This window comes from Mobula birostris, chromosome 15 (genome assembly GCF_030028105.1).
Source record: "Mobula birostris isolate sMobBir1 chromosome 15, sMobBir1.hap1, whole genome shotgun sequence".
In the NCBI taxonomy this organism is placed as follows: domain Eukaryota; kingdom Metazoa; phylum Chordata; class Chondrichthyes; order Myliobatiformes; family Myliobatidae; genus Mobula; species Mobula birostris.
Window position 1 is genome coordinate 20002124 of NC_092384.1, and position 26402 is coordinate 20028525.

At 44.7% G+C, this 26402-nt stretch overlaps 1 protein-coding gene across 1 annotated transcript in view; it reads right to left on the bottom strand.

Annotated features, from left to right (window-relative positions):
* The window catches only part of LOC140210447 (uncharacterized), a 32336-nt gene extending 7733 nt beyond the window's left edge, over positions 1-24603 (bottom strand). Inside the window, exons 1-5 of the mRNA XM_072279413.1 lie at positions 24396-24603; positions 23690-23992; positions 4279-4587; positions 2783-2884; positions 81-124 (exon numbers count right to left, since the gene is read on the bottom strand). Coding sequence (XP_072135514.1) covers positions 81-124; positions 2783-2884; positions 4279-4587; positions 23690-23992; positions 24396-24450 — 813 coding nt within the window. The 5' untranslated portion in view covers positions 24451-24603. The remainder of the gene's footprint in view (positions 1-80; positions 125-2782; positions 2885-4278; positions 4588-23689; positions 23993-24395) is intronic.
* Positions 24604-26402: the final 1799 nt, after the last annotated feature.

Below are 26402 nucleotides of genomic sequence, written 5' to 3' on the forward strand. Positions count from 1 at the left end.
CTCACAGTCTACATTTTGTACATTTTATTCCACATTGTGAACAAATTATAGAGTTGCTGGTAATGTTGCTGTCTGCTTACCATCTCTTTAGGAACACTTCGATATTCGTCACTTCTTCTTTTGCCTGGTATAAATTAATTGACAAGAAACATAATTGTTAAAATATTCTGTGCAAATATTAGAACAGATTTTCTTTCGAAAGAAGATACATAGGAGGACGTTGATTTAAGTCAGCATTTCTCAACTGGGGTTGCATGAGAGTTCATGATTTTAAAGAATAAACATTATTTTTTATACTTTGCATGATGCTAGCACTTGCAGTGGTGGGCAACTCTCTGCAAGGCTGTGGAAAAAATGTTTTGACTTCAAGTGACCTGATTCTGGGATTTAAATGGAAACTGAATCTTTGGAAAAACCATGTTGCAAAATGAAATCTTAAAATGTTTCCACTGCTGCTTGGGCTTGAGAGTGGGGAAAGATACCAGAAAGTCTTGAAAAGCAACTGGAAGAACTGCAGAACAAAATTGAACAGTATTTTTCCCCACTTTCAACACAAGTGTATGTCTGGGTGAGAGACCCTTTCACTGAATCTTCTGCTCAGCCTGAGAACTTGATTTTGAGAGAAGAGGAAGAACTTTGTGAGCTGCCCTCTGATTGTGCACTCAAGATGAGATGTACTGATCTGCCCCTGGACAAGTTCTGGATTTCTGTGGAAGAAGAATATCCTACCAGTCATAGGAAAGCAATGAATATTGTGCTGCAGTTTTCAACTTCTTACATGTGTGAGCAAGCTTTTTCTTGTTTAACAAGCATCCTTTGCAAGGATACAAATCATCTCATTTCAGTTGAGAGTGAAATCCTGTATGCTTATCTCAAGTTTGACCCAGCATTGTTTGTGCAGATGTTTCACATGCTGGGCCTATATTTAGAAAAATAGAGGGTTAGGGGTAGCCCTAGGTAATTTCTAAAGTAAGTACGTCTTCAGCGCAGCATTGTGGGCTGAAGGGCCTGTATTGTGCTGTAGGTTTTCTATATTTCTATGTTTCTATATTTCAGCCTGATCATGTCACTTTGTTAGAAATTTTCTTTTAAAAAGTCTTGTATAAAGTTGTGTCTTAGGTTATACTTTTATTCAATTTAGTCATAGTCATAGTCATACTTTATTGATCCCGGGGGAATTTGCTTTGGCTTATGGTTTTTTAGTAATTTTATTATTCAATATTGTCAATAACTTTTCATGTTGTATTACATTAATTAAAATCAATTTGCAACCTTTATTTAAATTAAATCTACCGAGCCTACCTTTAGAAAAATTAAATATCATTTTGATTTAAGCTAACTATTTAACAGAAATGTATTCCGCTTTGAAAATAAGCAGATACTAGTTAGCTGTAAATGACTGTTGTATGATTGATACAATGGCACGGTAGCAGAGTTGTTAGAACGATGCTTTACAGTACCACCGACCGGGGTTCAATTCCCACTGTTGCCCGTAAGGAGTTTGTACGTTCTCCCTGTGACCACCTGGGTTTTCTCTGGTTAACTCCTGCAGTCCAAAGCTGAACCGGTTGGTAGGTTAATTAGTCACTGCAAATTTTCCAAAGCCGTACTGGTTGGTAGGTTAATTAATCACTGAAAATTGTCCCATGATTAGGCTAGGGTTAAATCAGGGGTTGTTGGGTGGAGCAGCTCGAAGGACCAGAGGGCTGACTCTGCACTGTATGTCAATAGGGAAATTCATGGGATATTTTTATGATTGCATGTTAATATCAGATACAATGCTCCACTTGCACAAATATAACAAATTTTTCAATGCCAACTATTTTTAATAAAAGCCAAAACATGTCATTTAAGTTTATCGCTACAAATGAAATTAATAGAGTAATTTTTAGATTTTGACTAATGCATCTGGCCTAGGTTGGATCAAAAAGCAATGTAATGCAGCTGTAGAAATCGGAAATGAAACAAAATATTGGAAGCACTCAGCAGGTCAGGCAGTAATGAGTAATCCTAGTTGTTAGATTATGAGTGAGATGATAGTGAATCGTAACATATTTTTTAGAGATAGAGCATGGTGGCAGACCCTGCTGGCCCAATGAGCCCAATTACACCTCTGTGACCAATTCTCCCACTCATCTCTACTTGTTTGGGATGGGAGGGGAAATTGGAGCACCTGAGGAAATCCGGGTAACCATGAGAAGACCGTAGAAACACATAACAGCAGTGGGAAGTGAACCTGGGTCGCTGGCACTGTAAACAATACCCTCCTCTGCTGCCAGATTTTGAACAATCCTCAACTAGGCTGGAAGTTAATTTGGTCTCTGACCTTGAATATTATCCCAAGGGGGCTTGGGACATTTACCCTGGTGCAGACTACATGGGTAGATAATGAGGATATGGTTGGGACTTTGATGCTGTTGATAAGAGATAAAAGATAAAATATCGTTTACAACTGTGGTTCAGGAATACTGAATGGAGCAGATCAATCGGACAGGACAGCCAATGAATAACATGCATTGCCTCTCTTGCTGTTAGTTGAGATATTACAAAAACCCCATGGTAGACCAGCAAGTGCGCAGGTTGTGGTAAGTGCTGTTGTATTTACTTCGGCAGATTATCAACTTCCCCATTAGCACAAAACCCACTCTGTCGCTTCACTGAATTATCAGTCAAATCTGAATACAGAGACTGAAGATAAATTCTATAATGTTGCCTCAAATCATTTAAAGTAGTTTTGGGAAATGCACAAGGTGTAAAAAGTTTACCAGTCTGGCTCACTTACGCTTGCATGCTAAACATATGACCGTAAGAAGGAGAAGCAGAACGAAGGCTGCAGCCGCTGCACAGACGTAGATCCACCAGGGGAAAACAGCTGCCTGTCTCTCTGCAAAGTGCAAATATATTACTCCATTAAATACTTATACCAGACCACAAGAAATGAGAGCAAGATACCTGTTCTGCGTGTCGATATGCAAAGTAACAATAAGATTTTATCTGACAATACCACATCCTGATTCGTGAACACACGGGTTGTAAATAACAGTGGCTTGTATATCAGATACAATTTCTAAAGTGAATTCTGGGAAGGAACGGGGCAATGGGTAGCAGGGAGCAATTTTAGTCTCCTTTTTTTCTCGTAGGGTCCCGGTTCGCTGATCATATAGAAATATTGCTTCCTTAAAGCGATTGCAACTGCACTAAAATCAAAACGTTGTATGTTATTTGTTTACAAGTTTCAAAAAGAATTGCTAAAGAGCATGATTTCGCAGCAAAATGAAATGCAATTTCGGAATCTTCCCTCTGGGTCCTTAGAAGTGAAAGCCAGGGCCAGGCACGAGAGAGAGGGAGTTGTATCCCTACCCCAGTGGCAGTTGAGGGGGAGGTGGCAGAGAGTGAGTGAGACTGTCTACTGAACTTACGAATATTGGAGCGCAGTTTCATGTGTGGCTGGCTGGGAAACACGTTGCTGCTTCGGGATTCCTGAGTGTAACTATATTCTCTCCTTAATGCTGAAAGGAGATATAATGGAATTATACAGTAAGGGCGAGGACTTTCGGCCCATCGTTGGACGCTGTATCCAATTAGTTATTTTGCACTGTTATTTCCAGTTGCCGTGGATTTATTTTCCTTCCTAAGTGTGTAAGTGTGCATCAGTTTTCTGGTGGAAGTTACTGCCCCGAGGCACTTTGAGACAGTGCTTTCCAAAGCTCAGCGAACTCTGAGACACTCGCTCCGCGGTGCCAGTTCCCTCTCGTCAGACTAGCCATTGCAACAGAATCGCCAGGACAAAGAAGTTTGTCCCAAAATTTTGCCTAGGATTCCATTCTACATTGTGGATGCACATGAACGCCTAAATGGTCGGGAAAATAAAACTCAGTTGATCCGACAGACTCAGGATTAAGTACCCGGCTAGCAAGAATTTCATTCGAGCTGTTTCATTAGTTCTCCGACACACATTAAGTTGGCTGTTTTGGGAGACCTGTACACGGTAAGGATAGAGCGGACCCGGTATTTCACGGGAGCGCGACCACTGGAACCAGGCCGGTGATAAGCAGAGGGGAGCTGGGTTTATATCACCCGGTCGTCCAGATGCTGAACTATCGGCATCTCTGTGATCGGAAAGCAGCATTTATTGAATTCCGCTCCGGTCCCTCCAGGCCAATTGTAGCCATCGGATCCACGCCCGAGGGTTGCCTACAAAACCGTCATCCTCATGGCAAAAGCAAAACATCCGATTACATCCACACAGCCCGGCGAACATTACAACAAGCACCGTACCTTTAGCGCTGGCAATGTACGTGTAATTTTGCTTTTGAACCCTGTTGCCGGGATAGGTGACTTGGCAGGTGTACACTATCGCGTTCCTGGCTGGACGCACAACCTCAAGTGAGCTGGAGACTCGGAAGAGATCTCCCTGCAACGGCTCCACGTGTGGCTTGGCGCCGCTTCCAACCTCCGTGTTGTCCGCCATCCATGCAAAGGCCAGCTCCCGGGACTGCGATTCGGCAACCGTACAGACAAGCCTCAGGATCATCGAAGAGCCTTTCCTAACCAGCGTGGAGGTAATCTGCGGCAGGTTCAGGGAAGCTTCAACACAGGTGGGAGAAACGGAGTGAATTATCAATTCCAGACTTCATTATTTTTCATTCTTATTTTACATTGTAATAACCAGTTTATTTTGTTCTTCTATTATTGTGCACTAGTTTATAATAAAAATATTATTAGTATAATAATCAGATTTTATTCAATTATATGTTTATTTTCTCAGTCTTATTTTGCATGGTAATATCAAACTTATTCTCTTAATATTACTATTTTGCATTATTTCATCATACAACTTGTCAGTATTATCAGGTTTTCTTCAAATTTTCAGTATGATTTTTGCATTGTAATATTAAATTTATTCTATTTATATTACGATTCTTTTGCACAGTTTTTATAATAAGTTATTCGTTATTATTATTTTCTGCGGCCATTACGTTGTAATTTTTGCCCGTTTGCTCCTGCCCACTATTACACTGTAGAAGGAGAAATCGGTGCCTTTTCCCCCACGGTGTGATTTCGCGTAAGTTCCAGCCCTGTTTGCAAAATTGGTCGGAACCCCCGAGCCTCGATGATGTTAACACTACCCGTACAAACACGGTCTCCTCTCGCCGGGATTCGCACCGAACTGCTGACGCAGTGATCCCGTCCCAGCTCGATAAACGGTGACGCTGCATTGAATGTTTTCAGTAGATATAAACCACACCATTTCAGAATGACTCGGGCTCAAACACCAGACCGATCACACCGATATTGTGTCCACAACACTGACGAATAATTAGATGATGTTTGTTCCCGACCGAACGGCGTAGATGAGATCCCGCCCTTTCTCTGGGACCTCATCGTCCCGTGTAGCTATCAGATTCAATTCGTTTCCCCGGTGTTAACCCATGAGCGTCGCGGTGTAAAAATAGAAAATCAAGAGGTAATTTGCAGCAGATAGTAATCTGTGGAAGAAAAACAGTTAACTTTCCACCGCTGCCTGTTAACGTAACCGGTAACGCATGGTTCCTGCAGTTTCAGTTTTTATTTCTGATTTCCAGCATCTGCGCCTTTTCTTAAATTCCATATGGCAGGCGGTCTTAGATAAACTCCGTCTCTTCGTGGTTGGAAACAGGGTTGGGTGTGTGGGCACGGGATCATCAGAATGAAATGAGGAGTGTTTAACGTATCATCATCTCCTGCGATGCAGCAGCCCGCACAAGCGTTGCTTTTTGGGCATTATTAGAACTTTGGTTTGCTTGGAGCTTTACAAGACGCTTCCAGGCTCTGATTTGTTGCATTCAATGGTCCCCACTGAACGCTGCCCTTTTCCGGCTCTTACCTTGTATACAGGGGTCTTTTGCGATTTGCAGCAGTGGGTCCAGTGCTGTGATTTGCTTCCCGCAGCTTTTCCACTGGGTGGATTGATAAGGCAGCAGGTGGTGACTGACGGCCAGAAGCCAGCAGCCCCGGCTGACCGGCTTACTGGTGTGAAGGAATTTCAGTTATGGAGGCATTCAGTAATGGAGATATGAAAACATATGAAATGGTGACTACCAGGTAACCATTCATACACATCCCAGGTACCAGAACATTGCTGTTTATGTCTTACTATTTCAAGCCATCATCTGTGAGGAAACCTGCCTCCACCCCCCCCCCACCCTGGCCAAGTGTTGCACATTCTAACTACCCTCCCCTCTGGGTGAAAATATCCCCTTCAGATCCCCTCTCAACCACCTATCCTTTACTTTAAGCCCCTGTCCTTCCGTTTTAGATCCTTTTTCTACCCTGCCTATGCACTTTCATAAGCTTGAAGGCTTTAAACAGCTTCTTCCCCACTCCCTGTCCATCCCAGGCCTCCTTCAGTCCAAAAGAAGCAAACTCGGTGTATTCAATCTTTGCTCATTGCTGAAACACCTTATCACAGGCAATACTACTTTGACTCTCCTCTGCACTCTCCAGTACAATTATGTGCTTCTCATGGTGTTGCAACTGGAACTGCACAATTTTTCAGCCTCGTCTCATCTCTTGCACTACTCTGTTAGCCCCTTCCTGGGCTCAATCACAAAGAAGGCAAAACAAGAGCCTCGCTTCATTAGGAGTTTCAGGCAATTCGGATTGTCGCCACTTTCTACAGATGTACCGTGGAGAGAATTCTAACTGGCTGCATCACCATATCGTATCACTGCACAGGATCAGAAAAAGCTGCAGAATGCTGTTCCATCATGGACACTAGCCCCTCATCATCAAGGACTTCTTCTTCAAAAAACAAAACCTCAGAAAGGCAGCATCCATCGCTAAGGGCCCCCACCACCCAGGACATGGTCTCTTCTCAATACCACCATCAGACAGGAGCCTGAATACACATACTCACCATTTCAGGAAGAGCTTCTTCCCCTCTGCTATCGGATTGCTGAACAGATAATGAGCCCATGAACACTATCACACGGTTTTGCTTTCTTTTTGCACTAATTTAATTTATATATATATATTTCTTACTGTAATTTATAATATAGATTATGTATTGCACTATACTGCTGCCACAAAACAACAAATTTCAAATTTCCTCCTTCCTCTACCTCCCCCCGCCATCTTTTTATTCTAGAATCTTCTTCCTTCCACTTCAGTCCTGAAGAAGCGTCTCGGCCTGAAATGTCGACTGCTTATTCATTTCCATAGATGCTGCCTGACCTGCTGAGTTCCTCCAGCATTTTGTGTGTGTTGCTCTGAATTTCCAGCATCTGCATACTTTCTTGTGTTTAAAATTTCATTACATACGTCAGCGATAATAATCCTGATTGTAATTCTGATTTCTGATTTTCTACTTAGTCTATTTTGCCTGGTCCTTCTATCGTCTCCAATGACCACTCATTTCTAACTTCCCATTTCTTTTCTTAGTTGATCAAATGAAAAGACCTGGTGTTCGCAAAAGGTACAGTGAGCCTGAGGATTTGGAAAGTGTCAAAGTCAATTAAGAGACCAAGAACGGCGAGTAGATTCCCTGAGTAATCTTGTGGAAAACATCATAGCAAACTGTAAATAGCTGGCAAAAGTTAATGTGGATTTCTCAACAAGTGGGTTATTTTAAAAAATGGCGGAAAAATTCTAAGAAATATTTGATATCCATGCTCACAGAAGGCACAGGTCCAGAGAAAAAATAACATTAGTAAAAAACTGGAGAAATTGATTGGAGAGGGAGTTGTATGACATGTATAGGAAGCAGGGAGTAAAGAAGGTACTTGAGGAGTATAAGAAGTGCAGGAAAATACTTAAGAAAGAAATCAGGAGGGCTAAAAGAAGACATGAGGTTGCCTTGGCGGTCAAAGTGAAGGATAATCCAAAGAGCTTTTACAGGTATATTAAGAGCAAAAGGATTGTAAGGGATAAAATTGGTCCTCTTGAAGATCGGAGTGGTTGGCTATGTGCAGAACCAAAGGAAATGGGGGAGATCTTAAATAGGTTTCTTGCATCTGTATTTACTAAGGAAACTGGCATGAAGTCTATGGAATTAAGGGAAACAAGTAGTGAGATCATGGAAACTGTACAGATCGAAAAGGAGGAGGTCCTTGCTGTCTTGAGGAAAATTAAAGTGGATAAATCCCCGGGACCTGACAGGGTGTTCCCTTGGACCGAAGGAGACTAGTGTTGAAATTGCAGGGGCCCTGGCTGAAATATTTAAAATGTCGCTGTCTGCAGGTGAGGTGCCGGAGGATTGGAGAGTGGCTCATGTTGTTCCGTTGTTTAAAAAAGGATAGAAAAGTAATCCGGGAAATTATAGGCCAGTAAATTTAATGTCAGTAGTAGGTAAGTTATTGGAGGGAGTACTAAGAGACAGAATCTACAAGCATTTCGATAGACAGGGACTTATTAGGGAGAGTCAACATGGCTTTGTGCGTGGTAGGTCATGTTTGACCAATCTATTGGAGTTTTTCGAGGAGGTTACCAGGAAAGTGGATGAAGGGAAAGTGGATAATGTCTACATGGACTTCAGTAAGACCTTTGACAAGGTCCTGCATGGGAGGTTAGTTAGGAAAATTCAGTCGCTAGGTACACATGGAGAGGTGGTAAATTGGATTAGACATTGGCTCAATGGAAGAAGCCAAAGAGCGGTAGTAGAGAATTGCTTCTCTGAGTGGAGGCCTGTGACTAGTGGTGTGCCACAGGGATCAGTGCTGGGTCCATTGTTATTTGTCATCTATATCAATGATCTGGATGATAATGTGGTAAATTGGATCAGCAAATTTGCTGACGATACAAAGATTGGAGGTGTAGTAGACAGTGAGGAAGGTTTTCAGAGCCTGCAGAGGGACTTGGACCAGCTGGAAAAATGGGCTGAAAAATGGCAGATGGAGTTTAATACAGACAAGTGTGAGGTATTGCACGTTGGAAGGACAAACCAAGGTAGAACGTACAGGGTTAATGGTAAGGCACTGAGGAGTGCAGTGGAACAGAGGGATCTGGGAATACAGATACAAAATTCCCTAAAAGTGGTGTCACAGGTGGATAGGGTCGTAAAGAGAGCTTTTGGTACATTGGCCTTTATTAATCGTAGTATTGAGTATATGTTATGATGAGGTTGTATAAGGCATTGGTGAGGGCGAATCTGGAGTATTGTGTTCAGTTTTGGTCACCAAATTACAGGAAGGATATAAATAAGGTTGAAAGAGTGCAGAGAAGGTTTACAAGGATGTTGCCGGGACTTGAGAAACTCAGTTACAGAGAATGGTTGAATAGGTTAGGACTTTATTCCCTGGAGCGTAGAAGAATGAGGGGAGATTTGATAGAGGTATATAAAATTATGATGTGTATAGATAGAGTGAATGCAAGCAAGCTTTTTCCACTGAGGCAAGGGGAGAAATAAAACAGAGGACATGGGTTAAGGGTGAGAGGGGGAAAGTTTAAAGGGAACATTAGGGGGGGCATCTTCACACAGAGAGTGGTGGGAGTATGGAATGAGCTACCAGACGAGGTGGTAAATGCGGGTTCTTTTTTTAACAGTTAAGAATAAATTGGACAGATACATGGATGGGAGGTGTATGGAGGGATATGGTCCGTGTGCAGGTCAGTGGGACTAGGCAGAAAATGGTTCAGCACAGCCAAGAAGGGCCAAAAGGCCTGTTTCTGTGCTGTAGTTTCTATGGTTTCTATGGTTCTATGACTAAAAAGTCCATTAATTCCCAGAGGCTGTATCCCAAGACTTTGAAAGAGGTGGCCAAACAGGCAATAGTTGTCACCTTCCAAAATTCCAGATTCTCAAACAGCTCCCACAGACTTGGAGGTTATGTGTAAACCAATTGTTTAATAAAAGAGGTCAGAGAAAGCAGGGAAACCACAGACAAGTTACCATGTAGCAGTTGTAGGAAAAGTACTATACTCTGGTCAAGGATTTGGTAACTTGGCACTTGGAAAATATTAATAGGAGAGGGCAGAATCAATACAGACTTCAGAAACAGGAATCATGTTTTAAAATCTATTCGAACTTTTAAACTAGTAAATAGCTTCACTTGTAAATACTGTAGTAGGGCAAGCTAGTTGATGTGGTTTGTCGGCCATCAATGAAGATGTCACACAGGAGATTATTAAACAAAATTAGAGTGTAAAATGTCATGGTTATTATCAGGCACTTATGGACTGAGGAAACAGAGTAAATGATTGTTGATTGGAGACTGTCACTGGGGGGTGCTGCACGGATCGGTGTCGATTGGTCCCACACATTAACGATCTATACCAAGAGTTTGACTGACGCAGGAGCCATAGAGCACTACAGAATTGAAACAGGCCCTTCAGCCCACCTAGTCTGTGAAAAACTGATATTTTGCCCACTCCTATCACCTCGCACCTCCCATAGCCCTCCATAACCCTCCCACCCAAACTTAACCTAAATTTTAAAATCCTTGAGGAATCTCATTAAAATCTTTCATATGTTGAAAGGCCTAGACAGAGTAGATGTATAAAACATGTTTCCCATGGTGGGAGAGTCTAGGACAAGAGGGCACACCCTCAGGATAGAGGGGCACCCTCTCAAAACAGAGATGCAGAGAAATTTCTGTAGCCAATGGGTGGTGAATTTGTGTAATTTGTTGCCACATGTGGCTGTGGAGGCCAGGTCATTGGGTGTATTTAAGGCAGAGATTGATAGGTTCTTGATTGGACATGGTATCAAAGGTTACGGGGAGAAGGCCGGGAACTGGGGTTGAGGAGGAGATACAAAAAAAGGATCAGACATGATTGAATGGCGAAGCAGACTCGATGGGCCAAATGGCCTAATTCTGCTCCTATGTCTTGTGGTCTTATAGCAGGTGGAATAGAATACAGAAAATGTAAAATTTAATAGGAAAAACAGGAAATCAAACTATTTTTTAAAAGCTGAGAAGTTGGAGGCTCCTGATGTTCTGAGAGGTCTGGGTGTTCTTGTACATCAGTCACATGCAGGAAAAATGTGTAAATAGGAAGATAAACTGTATGTTGATATTTATTGCAAGAGGATTTGATTACATGGGTAAATTACTGTTGTTACATTGGATCCAGATGAAACCGTATCTGGAATATTGTGTACAAGTGTGATCTTCCAGTCTATAGAAGGATACACTTGGCAGTAGAGGAGGTGAACTGAAGTTTAGCAGACTGATTTCTGGAATGAAGTGATGCTAATTATCCTGAGCTCACACGCTCCAAAATTTCAAGGAATAAAGCATAGAGACATCTTACAGAGATTGAGGGGGCAGATAAAGGCATGAAATTTCCCCTGGGTGTGGTGTCAAGAACCAGAGATCTCTGTCTCATTTAGAGGTCTGTCATGTACAACAGAATGGGAAAAATATTCCTTCTCCTGGAAAACAGCGAATCTTCACAATTCTCTGTCCAAGGAACTGCAAAGACTCAGTTGCTGAGAATTTTTGGATATGAATGGATTCAAAGTTAGACAGGGAATGGTGCAGGGAAGTACCGCTTGGGTAAGAGAGGAGTCGTGGTCTGGGGTGGAGAGTGGAGCAGATGAATTACCATATGAATTACCTATTCCCCATTTCCATTCCTTAAGTTCTAACCAAAAAGGCATTATTTTCACTCATTTACTCTTCCACTCCTCTACGGTTCCTTACGGGAAACTGAGGCTTCAGTGCCATAAGATATTGTTGGTTGAAGTACTGAGTGAAGTATATACCTAACTAGACCAGTTTGCCCACAAATGGGCCATTGCTTCCAGCACTGACGATTGGCCCCAACCTTGGTGCTTGCCGGCACACTTCACTCTAAACCTTTCACCAATCTCCACCTGTGTCTCTACCCATTTGCCAGAACTAATGCTGTCATCAACTTCCATCACCCTGTGTACTACAAAAGTTCCCAAGTGCCCTCCTCCCACTGTCTAAAACTGTGGAAACTGCTGGATTCTGAGCACCATCCTGCACAACACAACACAACACAAACTCTGATTTCCCTGGTCTTTCTCTCTCCTTCTTTGCTGGTGAAGCCATGGCCATGCTTCCAACGTGCAAGGCTCCATTTCTCCACCGAACTAATCCAAGATCTACATATTTAAATCCTCACAGTTGCGTTCAACAGCTTTCCCCAAAAATCCATTAACTGACCATTCTTTAGCTATCTAGTTATTAAATTGACATCCATATCATCAGGGTAGAAATTTATACAGAGTGTAAACAATTATTTTCTAGATCAATATGTTGAAGAGCCAAATGGGGTAAAGTTGAATATTGTGCAATGAAAAATTATGATCACTCTTCCCTCAAACCCATAGTTTAGCTGGTTAGAGAAAAGATTAATGAATATACAGCAAAACATCACATTGTCATGGAGTCTGTATTCCGGTTCATGGTCCGGTCCATCGACCCTTGCTCCAGGTTTTCCTGTCTACCTTGTTTCTGTTCTTGTTGAGATCTAATTGAGGCAGTTGATGCTTGTTGGGCCTGGCTGCATAAATACCTTCAGAGACCAGGGCATGGCTGCTGGATTGTTCTTGTCTTTACTCCTTGTATCCCTTCCTCTGCCTTCTGTTTCCTCGCCTGAAGCCTTACCTTGTCTTGCCGGTAACTCTCACCTCGCCTGAAGTTCTTGTTTCACCTTGCATTGCCTGAAGCCTTGCCTGGTCTTGCTGGTAACTCTCGCCTCGTCTCACCTTCAGTCTTGTCCTGGAGCCACCCCGTACCTAGATCCCCTCCTGTCCCTTGCCTCCGCTGGGTAAATCAGGCTGTAAGGCGGCTGGTTCTGTCCCTTCCTGTCCCTAGCCTCTGTTGGGTAAGCCAGACTGTATTGCCGTTACCTAAGGTTGGTTCTGTCCCTTCCTGTCCCTTGCCTCTGTCGGGTAAGCCTGGCCGTCTTGCTGTACCTGTGGTTGGTTCTGTCCCTTCCTTTCCCTTGCCTCTGTCAGGTGGTGATCCGCGCCCTGCCCAGGAGGAGACTCTAGTCTCTAGCCTCAAGCCTGAAGACTCCAGCCTCCTGCCTCCAGCCAAGCCTCGCCTCAAGTCTCTAGCCTTTAGCCTCAAGCCTGAAGACTCCAGCCTCCTGCCTCCTGCCAAGCCTCGCCTCTAGTCTCTAGCCTCAAGCCTGAAGTCTCCTGCCTCCTGCCTCCTGCCAAGCCTCGTCTCAAGGCTCTAGCCTCTAGCCTCAAGCCTGAAGACTCCAGCCTCCTGCCAAGCCTCGCCTCTAGTCTCTAGCCTCAAGCCCGAAGACTCCAGCCTCCTGCCTCCTGCTGAGCCTCGTCTCTAGTCTCTAGCCTCAAACCTGAAGACTCCAGCCTCCTGCCTCCTGCCAAGCCTCGCCTCTAATCTCTAACCTCAAGCCTGAAGATTCCAGCCTCCTGCCGAGCCTCACCTCTAGTCTCTAGCCTCAAGCCTGAAGATTCCAGCCTCGTCCTGCCTGCCAGCCAAGCCTCGTCCTTTCCTAGTTCTGGGGTCCGAGCCAGAGGCAAGACTTAGGTACTGGGTCCTTGTCCAGTCTCTGGCTCGGAGTCCAAGCCCAGGCTCCTAGCTCTCTTGTCCAGTCCTGTTCCGGGTTTCCGGTTTTCGTTTCCATGTCCTTGCCCTCACCCTGTATCCTAGTCCTGTCCCTAGTACTTAAGTGTCTGTGTCTTGCACTTGGTTCCATTCCTAGCCACCTCCTTATGACACACATTAATTCAAAGTTTAACCCGAAATTAGGCTCTTAAATCTAAGCAAAACAAATTGAAGATATGAGATGTGAACTGTGTCAGGCAGGTTTTGAATAACTACATTAATATATTTGTCTTTAAAGAAACAATAGCTAACATTGCAAAAGTCATTTACAACAAATATATCTTAAAGCATAAAAGGAAAAAAATCTAACCATGGTGATCTAAAGAAGTTAAAGATCAAAGGCAAAGATTTATAAATTTGCCAAAAAGAGCAGTTAGCCAATGATTGAAAATTTTCAGAATTCAGCAAAGGTGAAATAAGAAATAAAAGACAAGAAAAAATAAATATGAAAACAATCCAGCAATGGGCTGCAAAATGACTGTACATAAATGAGATCAAAAGTTAATGTGAGTCCTTTATAGACTGAGGAGAACGTGAGCCAATAAATCCCCTAGCCCTGATGACCTACGTCCCGAGTTTCCAAGTGCTACTTATAGAGATAATAGACACTTTCCAAATAGTCAATTTCCAGATCCCATAGATCCCAGGCTGTTCCCACAGATTGGAAGGTGACAAATGTAACCTCACAATTAACAATTGGAGGAGAGTAATAAACATAGGGAAAGAAAAACAGTTGAGGAGAAATGTGAGGCAATTCACTTTGGTGGAGAAAACAGATAGCAGTACTTTTTTTAAAAGGCAAGAGAATGGAAGAAGCTAGTTTTCAATGGACCAGAGAGTCCATATATGTGATCATTAAAAGTTAACCTGCGCAGACAACAAAAATTTGGGAAAGCAAAAGATATGGATGTTGCAAGGGGAATTGAGGACAGGGGCAAAAGTATCTTATCGGAATTAATTGCAACTCTAGCGAGACTGCAGGTACTCATCTGGTCTCCCCACCTAAGGGCAGAGGTACAGATACAGTATGTGAAGAAAGGCAGTGTGGAAATGCAGTGTTTGTGGGATAGGCAGAAATTAAGCTCTCTAGAGTTTTGAAAAATAATAGGAGGTCTTATGAAAACATATAATATTCTTACAGGACATAAGAGCTAGGACCTACATCCTCAGGGTTGGTTCACAACTGAGGTTAGGGGAAATGTCCTAACACAGAAGCTGGCAAATCTGTGGAACTCACATCACAGAAGGGAGTGGAGTTGTAGGTGTAGGAACGATCTTTCCCCTGCCTATTGTGTACAGAGCCAAGAGTCACAATCTCAGAATAAGGGGTCAGATATTCAGGACGATTTTTAAATTCACAGACAATACAAAGATTGACATTGTGGATAGCATAGAAGATTGCCAAAGGACACCACGAGATATAGATCAGTTGCAGATACGGGCAGGGAAATGGCAGATGGAGTTCAGTCCTGCCAAAGGGGACCTGTGCACATTGAGTGATCACATGTGGAGGGGTCAGTACACTGCTAAAGACAAGATCTTTAACAGCACTGATGTTCAGGGGGATCTTGGGATCCAAGTCCATAGCTCCTTGAAAGTCGCTGCCCAGATTGTTAGTATGGTAAAAAAAGGCATATGGCAAGCTTGCCTTTGTTAGACAAGGTATTGAATTCAACTGGCTGCCTTATGTTGCAGATTTATAAAATGCGAGTTAATCTGCATCTGGAGTATTGCATTTATTTCTGGTCAGCACATTATAGGAAGGGTATGGAGGCTTTTGAGAGGATGCAGAAGGGATTTGCAAATAAAGATATGTAATAAAGCAAGTGAAGAATTACCAGGATGCTACCTGGATCAGAGGACATCTGTTATCTGGAGATATTTGACAAATGGGTTGTTTTCTCTGGAGCAGTAGAGGCTGAGGGGAGAACTGATAGAAATTTATATGATTATGACAGGCAGCTTGAAACCACTTGCCCACAGTGGTCAAAATCTCTAATACTAGAGGCATACATTTAAGTTAAGAGGGGTTAAGTTCAAAGGAAAGGTGTGGGACAATTTTCTTTTATATAGAGAGTGGTGGGTGCCAGGAATGGTGGCAAAAAGGCAAATATGGTTGAGGTGTTTATGAAGCTCTCAGATATGCCCATGAATGTGCAGGAAATGGGGGCATATGGACATTGTGTAGGCAGAAGGGATTGGTTTACTTAGGCATTTTATCACTAGTTTAATTAGTTTAACACAATGTCATGGACCATAGGGCTGTATTGTTCAATATGTAAGGGATAAAATTGGTCCTCTTGAAGATCAGAGTGGTCGCCTATGTGCAGAACCAAAGGAAATGGGGGAGATCTTAAATAGGTTTTTTGCGTCTGTATTTACTAAGAAAATTGGCATGAAGTCTATGGAATTAGGGGAAACAAGTAGTGAGATCATGGAAACTGTACAAATCGAAAAGGAGGAGGTCCTTGCTGTCTTGAGGAAAATTAAAGTGGATAAATCCCCGGGACCTGACAGGGTGTTCCCTCGGACATTGAAGGAGACTAGTGTTGAAATTGCAGGGGCCCTGGCAGAAATATTTAAAATGTCGCTGTCTACAGGTGAGGTGCCGGAGAATTGAAGAGTGGCTCATGTTGTTCCGTTGTTTAAAAAAGGATCGAAAAGTAATCCGGGAAATTATAGGCCGGTAAGTTTAACGTCGGTAGTAGGTAACTTATTGGAGAGAGTACTAAGAGACAGAATCTGCAAGCATTTGGATAGACAGAGACTTATTAGGGAGAGTCAACATGGCCTTATGCGTGGTAGGTCATGTTTGACCAATCTATTAGTGTTTTTCGAGGAGGATACCAGGAAAGTGGATGAAGGGAAGGCAGTGGATATTGTCTACATGGACTTCAGTAAGGCCTTTGACAAGGTCCCGCATGGGAGATTAGTTAGGAAAATTCAGTTGCTAGGTACACATGGAGAGGTGGTAAAATGGATTAGACATTGGCTCAATGGAAGAAGCCAAAGAGTGGTAGTAGAGAATTGCTTCTCCGAGTGGAGGCCTGTGACTAGTGGTGTGCCACAGGGATCAGTGCTGGGTCCATTGTTATTTGTCATCTATATCAATGATCTGGATGATAATGGGGTAAATTGGATCAGCAAATTTGCTGATGATACAAAGATTGGAGGTGTAGTAGACAGTGAGAAAGGTTTTCAGAGCCTGCAGAGGGACTTGGACCAGCTGGAAAAATGGGCTGAAAAATGGCAGATGGAGTTTAATACAGACAAGTGTGAGGTATTGCACGTTGGAAGGACAAACCAAGGTAGAACGTACAGGGTTAATGGTAAGGCACTGAGGAGTGCAGTGGAACAGAGGGATCTGGGAATACAGATACAAAATTCCCTAAAAGTGGCGTCACAGGTAGATAGGGTCGTAAAGAGAGCTTTTGGTACATTGGCCTTTATTAATCGAAGTATTGAGTATAAGAGCTGGAATGTTATGATGAGGTTGTATAAGGCATTGGTGAGGCCGAATCTGGAGTATTGTGTTCAGTTTTGGTCACCAAATTACAGGAAGGATATAAATAAGGTTGAAAGAGTGCAGAGAAGGTTTACAAGATTGTTGCCGGGACTTGAGAAACTCAGTTACAGAGAAAGGTTGAATAGGTTAGGACTTTATTCCCTGGAGCGTAGAAGAATGAGGGGAGATTTGATAGAGGTATATAAAATTATGATGGGTATAGATAGAGTGAATGCAAGCAGGCTTTTTCCACTGAGGCAAGGGGAGAAAAAAAAACAGAGGACATGGGTTAAGGGTGAGGGGGGAAAAGTTTAAAGGGAACATTGGGAGGGGGGCCTCTTCACACAGAGAGTGGTGGGAGTATGGAATGAGCTGCCAGACGAGGTGGTAAATGCGGGTTCTTTTTTAACATTTAAGAATAAATTGGACAGATACATGGATGGGAGGTGCATGGAGGGATATGGTCCGTGTGCAGGTCAGTGGGACTAGGCAGAAAGTGGTTCGGCACAGCCAAGAAGGGCCAAAAGGCCCTTCTGTGCTGTAGTTTCTATGGTTCTATGGTTCTATGCTGGAGAAAACTAATCTTTCAGCAATAAAGTAGTGAATGTTTGGAATTCTCTGTGCATAACTGCTTGGAAGCTCAACTACTGAGCACACACAATTCAGAAATCAATAGATATTTGAGTCAATGGATGTGAAGTAAGCAGGAACAGGGCACTGAGGTCAAAGATTAGCTGTTGCCTGACTGAATGTGCAGAGGGTGCTGACTGGCTTACTTTTGTTTCCGGAATCTGCCAAATACCACATGGCCATCCTTGTACTGTGCAGGCATTTGTCCAGGACTGATATTGCCAGTGGCTTGTCGCACCATCTCATTCTCACCAGCTTCTTGGTAGAAAATGGGAGCAGGAGTAGGCTACTGCACCCTGTGGCCCTGATCCACCATTCCTCACGATCATGCATGATCATTGTATGATCATTGTATCACTTCATGATCTTGTACCTGCCTGTTCCTATTCTTACTCCCTTTGGGTGATGGAGAACTTCATTGGTTCACCAACCTAAGTATGAAGGCATTCTCCTTGCATTCATTTCTAAATGTACTGTATACCCCATACCCTGAGGCTGTGGCTGCTGTTCTAGACAGTCAGTCATTGTCAACATTCATCTTGTATCCAGTCTGTTTCATCCTGTGGGAATCTCTGATTCTTCTTTTCCATCGACCAAATGGTGCTTAATGAATACTTTACTTCAGTATTCACATGGAAAAAGATCTTGGTGATTGTAGTGATGACTTGCAGCGGACTGAAAAGCGTAGATATTAAGAAAGAGGATGTGCTGGAGCTTTTGGAAAGCATCAAGTTGGAGAAGTCACTGGGACTGGATGAGTTGTACCCCAGGCTACTGTGGGAGGCGAGGGAGGATTTTGCTGAGCCTCTGGTGATGATCTTTGCATCATCAATGGGGACAGGAGAGATACTGGAGGATTGGAGGCTTGCGGATGTTGTTCCTTTATTCAAGAAAGGGAGTAGAGATAGCCCAGGAAATTATAGACCAGTGATTCTTACTTCAGTGATTGGTAAGTTGATGGAGAAGATCCTGAGAGGCAGGATTTATGAACATCTGGAGAGGTATGATATGAATAGGAATAGTCAGCATGGCTTTGTCAAGGGCAGGTTGTGCCTTATGAGCCTGATTGAACTTTCTGAGGATGTGTCTAAACACATTGATGAATGAAGAGCAGTAGATGTAGTGTATATGGATTTCAGCAAGGCATTTGATAAGGTACCCCATGCAAGGCTTATTGAGAAAGTAAGGAGGCATGGGATCCGATGGGACACTGCTTTGTGGATCCAGAACTGGTTTGTTCACAGAAAGCAAAGAGTGGTTATAGATGGGTCATATTCTGCATGGAGGTCGGTGACCAGTGGTGAGCCTCAGGGATCTGTTCTGGGACCCTTACTCTTCGTAATTTTTATAAGTGACCTGGATGAGGAAGTGGAGGGATGGATTAGTAAGTTTGCTGATGACACAAAGGTTGGAGGTGTGGATAGTGTGGAGGGCTGTCAGAGGTCACAGCGGGATATTGACAGGATGCAAAACTGGGCTGAGAAGTGGCAGATGGAGTTCAACCCAGATAAGTGTGAAGTGGTTCATTTTGGTAGGTCAAATATGATGGCAGAATATAGTATTAATGGTAAGACTCTTGACAGTGTGGAGGATCAGAGGGATCTTGGGGTCCGAGTCCATAGGACGCTGAACGCAGCTGTGCAGTTTGACTCTGTGGTTAAGAAGGTGTACAGTGTATTGGCCGTTATCAATCGTAGAACTGAATTTAGGAGCTGAGAGGTAACACTGCAGCTATATAGGACCCTGGTCAGACCCCACTTGGAGTACTGTGCTCAGATCTGGTCGCCTCACTACAGGAAGGATGTGGAAACCATAGAAAGGGTGCAGAGGAGATTTACAAGGATGTTGCCTGGATTGGGGAGCATGCCTTATGAAAACAGGTTGAGTGAACTCGGCCTTTTCTCCTTGGAGCGATGGAGGATGAGAAGTGACCTGATAGAGGTGTATAAGATGATGAGAGGCACTGATCGTGTGGATAGTCAGAGACTTTTTCCCAGGGCTGAAATGGTTGCCACAGGAGGGCACAGGTTTAAGGTGCTGGGGAGTAGGTGCAAAGGAGAAGTCAGGGGTAGGTTTTTTATGCAGACAGTGGTGAGTGTGTGGAATGGGCTGCCAGCAATGGTGGTGGAGGCGGATGCGATAGGGTCTTTTAAGAGACTTTAGGATAGATACATGGAGCTTAGAAAAATAGTGGGTTATAGGTAAGCCTAGTAACTTCAAAGGTAGGGACATGTTCGGCACAACTTTGTGGGCCGAAGGGCCTGTATTTTGCTGTAGGTTTTCTATGTTTCTATGTTTCTAAACCTACCCAATCCCTGCCTTCCTAGAATCCGTCTACTGACACTTTTTTTGTGTTTATTCCATGGCAAGAACATCCAGCATCAGTCGAGGAGACCAGAATTGCCCATAAAACTCCAGGAGAGATCTCAATAAGGCCTTGTATAATTGCAGCAAGACATCCCGTACCCAGAGTCTCTTGCAACGAAGGCGAATTTGCCTTCCTAAGTGCTCCTTGTACCTGAATGGTTGCTTGTGATAACAAGTTCACGGAGACCCACTGTCTCATTACACCTCCCCTTTTCCCAGTCCATCTCCCTGCGGATAATAATCTCTCCATCAATCAAAATGGATAACCTCACATTTATCCACATTATCTGCATCTACTGTGCAGTCACACAGCTTGTCTTCATCACATAGCACCTTTTTACAATATGGAAGATTTGTGTTCTCTCTCTCTCTCTCTCACTCAGTCACTCTCTCCCTCACATGCGCTCTCTCCCTCCCTCTTCTCCTCTCTCTCTACATCTGTCACTCTCTCTATGGCTCTGTTCTCTCACTCTTTCTCCCACCTTCTCTCTCTCTCACACACATACACTCTATCTCTATCTACATCTCACTCTCTCTCCCCTCTCTCTCCCTCTCTCTTCCCCACTCTCTCACCTCTCTCTCTGCTCTCTTTCTCTGTCTCTCACACTTCCTCTCTCACATAGGGAGTAGACAAACTATGATTTTGACGAACGGCAGCATCGTCTGCTCTAACTGGTCGGTCGTTGCTACTGAACGCTGCACAGTTGGATTTCAGACCCTCTTGGACCGTTCCTTCCAAAGCGCAAGAGGTTCCGCACGGGAGCGCCGGCATCCGACATCGTCATGGCCGGGAATAACCAGAAACCTGGCAAATTTCAGCTCTCGCTGCATGAGGTGAAGCAGAACGCCGCCGATAAAGCAACCTGCTTTAGTTCACGGATTCGCAGATCTTTCCTCTCTGCACAGCGAGGCCGCCGTCTCCGGAGAGAATGTGAGCTGGTGCCAGGATCTCAACCCGAGGACTGAAGGCTGGAGGACTGTCTACAGGGGCAGGAAACCGCGCGAAAGGCGGGAGAACCCTTATCCCAAATACCGGTTTGTATGTGACAAAGGATTAACACTTCCCTCCGCAAGTGCCGCGCATTCGCAAATCTTCCTGGGCTTTTGAAGTATGGAACTCGGATTCAGATCCCGTAGATAAGGGTTACATATCCTTCCGACATGTAACCCCCAAGTTTGTTTATTGTTTGAAAATTTCTGCGTTTTTAGATTTTTGTACCATTCCGGAAACTTTCCCGATTCTATTGAAATCACCTGCAAATTAGGTGCAACAAATCTGATCTCCAGATGAATTTACTGTAATATAAACGGGCCAGGGTTGATGGAATATGAGCGGATTATCTTCATCGAGTCATTTAATATAGCTTAAAATATATTCAAATCCACCATTAATTATCGAGTAATTGTAATACGTCCCAAGACACACACACACACACACACGCACACACACAGTCACACACACAATCGTCTCAATGCCGTTTTTATATAATTCTCTTGTTTGTTTAATTCTCTTGCACGTGGTTTGGGGATCAGTCATTAATTTTGTTCCGTTTGCTTGGCAATTTTGGTCCTGAACTGTACGCGTATGGGGATCAGGTCAGACAAAAGAAGTGTCCCCACACGACACGCAAGCAGACCTGTCCCATACAGCGACGGAGCACGTGGTGCCTCCGGCAAACTCGTTAAAAACTGGCTGACGGTATTTCAAACTGCAGCTCGGCAGTACCGTGGAATGAGCTCACTACTCGGGCTAAATCACAGGTCGAGTGCTCGGTGCGGTTTCTCGGGAGTGTCTCCCGTCTCTGTCCACATGCATGTCTTCGTCCGGGGCCGCCGCCCATCTAACTGGAGCTCCGTCCGCCTGATCATTTACGGTTCCAATGTAACTGCGGCGGATCGCTGGCTGTCACTGGCGCTGAACGAAAAGCAAATCTTTCTGTCAAGGTCTGCTAGCGCTCGAGGCGTCTGCATCTTCCTGTCGAACGAGATTGTAGATCCCCAGATATACACTGCCATGCCATGCAAGTTGCAGTTATACGGATCAAAGTATCCAGGTTTGAGACTCACGGGCTCTTTCTCTTCTGCCCGGTGCCAAAGTTGACGACTGATTTAAGATGGGAACATCTCTCAGGAACCTTCTCATTAACTTGCTATACCAGCGAGATGTCCTCAGAAATAGAAGCAGGAGGAGGAGATTCCGCTGTTCATCCGATCCTCATGAAATGGCTGGTGGTCCCCCCCCGCCAGCTCCATTTTCCCGCACCATCCCCATATCAAAGTTCAAAAGTTCAAAGTAAATGTATTAATCAAAGTGCGTATACTGTATCTCACAATGTATACCCCGAGACTTATTTTCTTGCAAGTATTCACAGTAGAACAGAGAAATACAGTAAAATCAATTAAAAACTACGCACAACTCCGGAAAAGCAATCTATGCGCTAAAGAAGGCAAAATGCAAATATAAATATAAAAACACCACTCCGAATAATCTAATAAATAAAAATATATGCCCTGATTTTCTTAGAAATCTACCAATCTACCTTTTGAATGAACGCGACAGTTTTCTAGGATTTATCAGGCTCCTGGTGAATAAATGTCTCCGCATCTCTGTCTTGAATAATGTATCTCTTATCCTGAGACCCTAACCCCACCCACCCCTCCTCTGATCTGAATCTTTTCAGGCAGGGAAAACCTGCATAAAACATGACAAACCCTTGAAGAGTTTATCAATTAATCTGAGAGCTCCTCCCGTCTAACCTCGGGAATACAGGCCCAGTACTCCCGAGTACAGAGTCTCATGCTACAAACCCATCGATATTCCAATCTTGTGAACCGTGTTGTCCTCCATGGCGGGGAAGATAAAGAGACCAGGAGCGTACGCAATTCTCCAGGCGCCTTTTGAACCAGTTTTTATGCACTGTTGGTAAAATCTCCTTACTCTCGTATTCATATCCTATATTAACGAAGACTAACATACTAGCAACCCCTTGATCGCATGCTGTCCACGCAATTTGGCTCTTGCCGATTTGTGAACAAGCACAGCGCGGTCGCGTGAACATCTTTTAATAAATGCTCCGCTTGTTTGCTATATGCACCAAGAAGATGGTCTCCCATTTTCAAAGGTTTATTTCACCGGCCGTGCCCTCGCTCAGCCACATCATCTCCAAGCCCCCTTCCGAACATACATTGACACTGGTTTAATATGACCAGAGAACTTGGAAATGTGACGCATTTGTTGATATTGGTGTAAATAGTCGAGACCCAAATGGTACAGCACCAATCGCAGCCTGACAAGACCCCTTTATTCCCGCTCTTTGCTTTTAGTTCCATGCCAATATCTTGCCGCAGTTCCAAGCACTCTAACCATGCTGACCGGCCTTTGGCAACAGTCGTTAAGAAATACTCCGCAAACTTCCAAATGCTTCACGCCTTCCTGTTCACTCTTACCTCGTAGAGTTTTACAGTATGGTAACAGGTTCTCGGTAACAACGTTCACCGTTCAGAACTCATTTATACTGATCCTACACTAATCCCTTCTAATTCTTCCCACAAATTCCCAGATTTTACCACTGTCCAGGGGCAATGTACAGTAGCCAGTGAACCTACCCACCCCCGAAGGATACCCTGTGTAGCGGACGTGCTGTGCACTCACCGAGTACTTGAAGCTCCGTGCCCGTCCCGTTGTAGTATTTTCTTTCATATGCAACACTGCAGTAATATCGGCCGGAGTCGGAGACTCTCAGATTCTGAAGGTCAAAAAGCGCGCTAAGATAATTCCGTTTTTTAAAGATGCGCCGGCTGCTCGGCGCCAGGAAGGAGCTCTCGCCGTCTTTCCACCAGCGCACTTGGACCTCAGAATTCTTCCGCACGAACGAGAAGGCGCAGATGAACTTCATCGTTTCTCCCTCCTTGTGGGTCTTTTTGCTGGGGAGCTGTTGTACTGAAGCACCTGAAACTGGAAGGAAAAACAAATTGAATCAAATTTGTGGATCACATGTGGAGAGAGAGAAGCAGGGCTAGCACTAGAGAGTGGCGATCCTCAGACACGAGAGGCTGCAGATGCCGGAACCTGGAGACAAAACAAAAAGACGATAGAGCGCAAACGACAGCCTTTCCTTCCACCTCTACAACCGACCGCTGTCAGACCCGACCCGACCCGACCCGACCCGCCGAGGTCTTCTTTCGCGACTCGGAGAAGCGCCGCTCGGGACGTCCAGCAATCTTCCGACCTGCGGTGAAGGGAGCGATCCATCCCGGGAAGGAAAAATCGTTAAGGACAACGAGCCAAGGAAGAAGCAGAGGCGACCCAACCTCCCCCCCACCACCCCACCCATAGATCCATGTATTAGGCAACCCACCTGCCGAAAGGACGGCCAGCTCCATCAGTGCAGCCAGGACGGTTCCGGCGGCCATGTAGAGAGAGAGCAGCGTGACCACTGACTGAGAGCAGCCGGTGCCGGGGAGGCAGAAAGAGACAGAGAGAGATGCAGCCGGAGATGCGGTTTCCACTCAGCACCGGCTCTCAGCAGCTGGATCTGCGACCACAGCCGGCAAACTGACAGATCTGTCCGAGAGATAAAGACGAATCTTGTAAATGTTGGGTGTTCAGACGCCAGCGCTGATCGAAACCGCGACTTTTAGCAAGGGCGAGTACCCTTCCGGCAGCAGATCTCCACACCGCGCCACCTTTGAGCGAACCCTGGGTTACCGCCTGACCTGTGAAGGAACAGGGGCCGGACAGGGAATCTAATGTTATCTCCAACACTTGCTCCTGCATCCGCGCAGAATAAAAACAAGAGCATCTGTTGCGCCCAATGAATGTTTCAGGTCCATGTTCAACGACATTTAAAAGTCATTTGGACAGGTACGTGGATAGGAAAGATTTGGAGGGATATGGGCCAAACGCGGGGAAATGTGATTGGTTCAGATGGGCATTTTGGTTGGCATGGAGCATTTGAACTGAAGGACCTGTTTCTGTTATCTATGTGACCTTTCACCAGGAGACAGAGGAGCGTGATACTAGTAGAACTACTTTGTTTCACGCTGCGTCCGCCAATGTTTTACTAGAAGAGGAGGTCCTGGGACTTACGGTCATTTCAGGCCGTTGCCTGGCATTTGAACTCAGTGCCCACTCCATTAAATATAGGATCAGATGGAGAGGCAGTGTGTGTTTTTGCAGCAAGACCAGACAACATCAGGACTTGGCAGGCACACAGGAGAGAGCTGGAGAACAGGCGTGGGCAGAGCGGCACACGGGAGATGTGGAGAGGCATGAAGAACATCACTGGCTTCAGTCATCCTAGCTGTAGAGCCTCGGAATGCAGTTGTGAATGGGCTACTGAGTTAAACCAATTCTTCAATAGGTTTGACAATCGCCTTCCTGTTCACATCCCCCTCAGCACACCAGTCCGGGTGCCGAGGCACCCAATGTTCCCTCCACCAACGCCTTCCCTCCTCCCTTCTCCCCTGCCAGTTCAACACGTGGATGAACAACACAGGATATAGCTACCACTGTCTATATCCCCTCCTTGCCCTAAACCTACCATCCACACCTCCACATACTGTACATACTGCTATCGTCCCGATCTTCACCTCCTCCCCCAAGCCCCCAGCTTCCACCAACCCCCCAGTCATCATGGACTCACCGTCACTACTGAGCAGGTGAGAAGGGCTCTGGGGAAACTCAGTCACCCCAAAGCACTGGGACCGGATGATGTGAACCCCAAGGTCCTGAAGGAGAGTACTGAGCAGCTGTGTGGAATTCACCGGCGCATTTTCAACCTGAGTCTCAGCCTGGAAAGGGTCCGGATTGTGTGGAAAACAACTTGTGTGGTCCCCGCACCCAAAGAGAGCCGACCAAATGTTTTGACTGACTACCGTCCAATGGTCTTGATCTCACACAACATGAAGACCCTAGAGAGGCTGGTCCTGACTCGCCTCCAACCCCTGGTCAGATCAGCACGCGATCCCCTGCAGTTTGCCTACCAGAGCACATTGGAGTCGACGATGTTGTCATCTACCTGCTGAACAGAGCCTACTCCCATTTAGATAAGCAGGGCAGCTCTGTGAGGAACATGTTTTTTGATTTATCAAGTGTCTTCAATACCATACAGCTCTCAGTACTGGGGGAAAAGCTCCATTCAATGCATATTGGCACTTCCATTGTATCCTGGTGACCACAGTTTGTGCGGCTTCAGAGCTGTGTGTCAAATATGACTATAAGCAGCACTGGGGCCCCACAGGGAACCATATTGGCTCCTATACTGTTTACCCTGTATACCTTGGATTTTAGCTACAACACTGAGTCATGTTATCTGCAGAAATTCTCTGCTGACTCAGCAATAGTTGGGCATATAAAGGGAGGA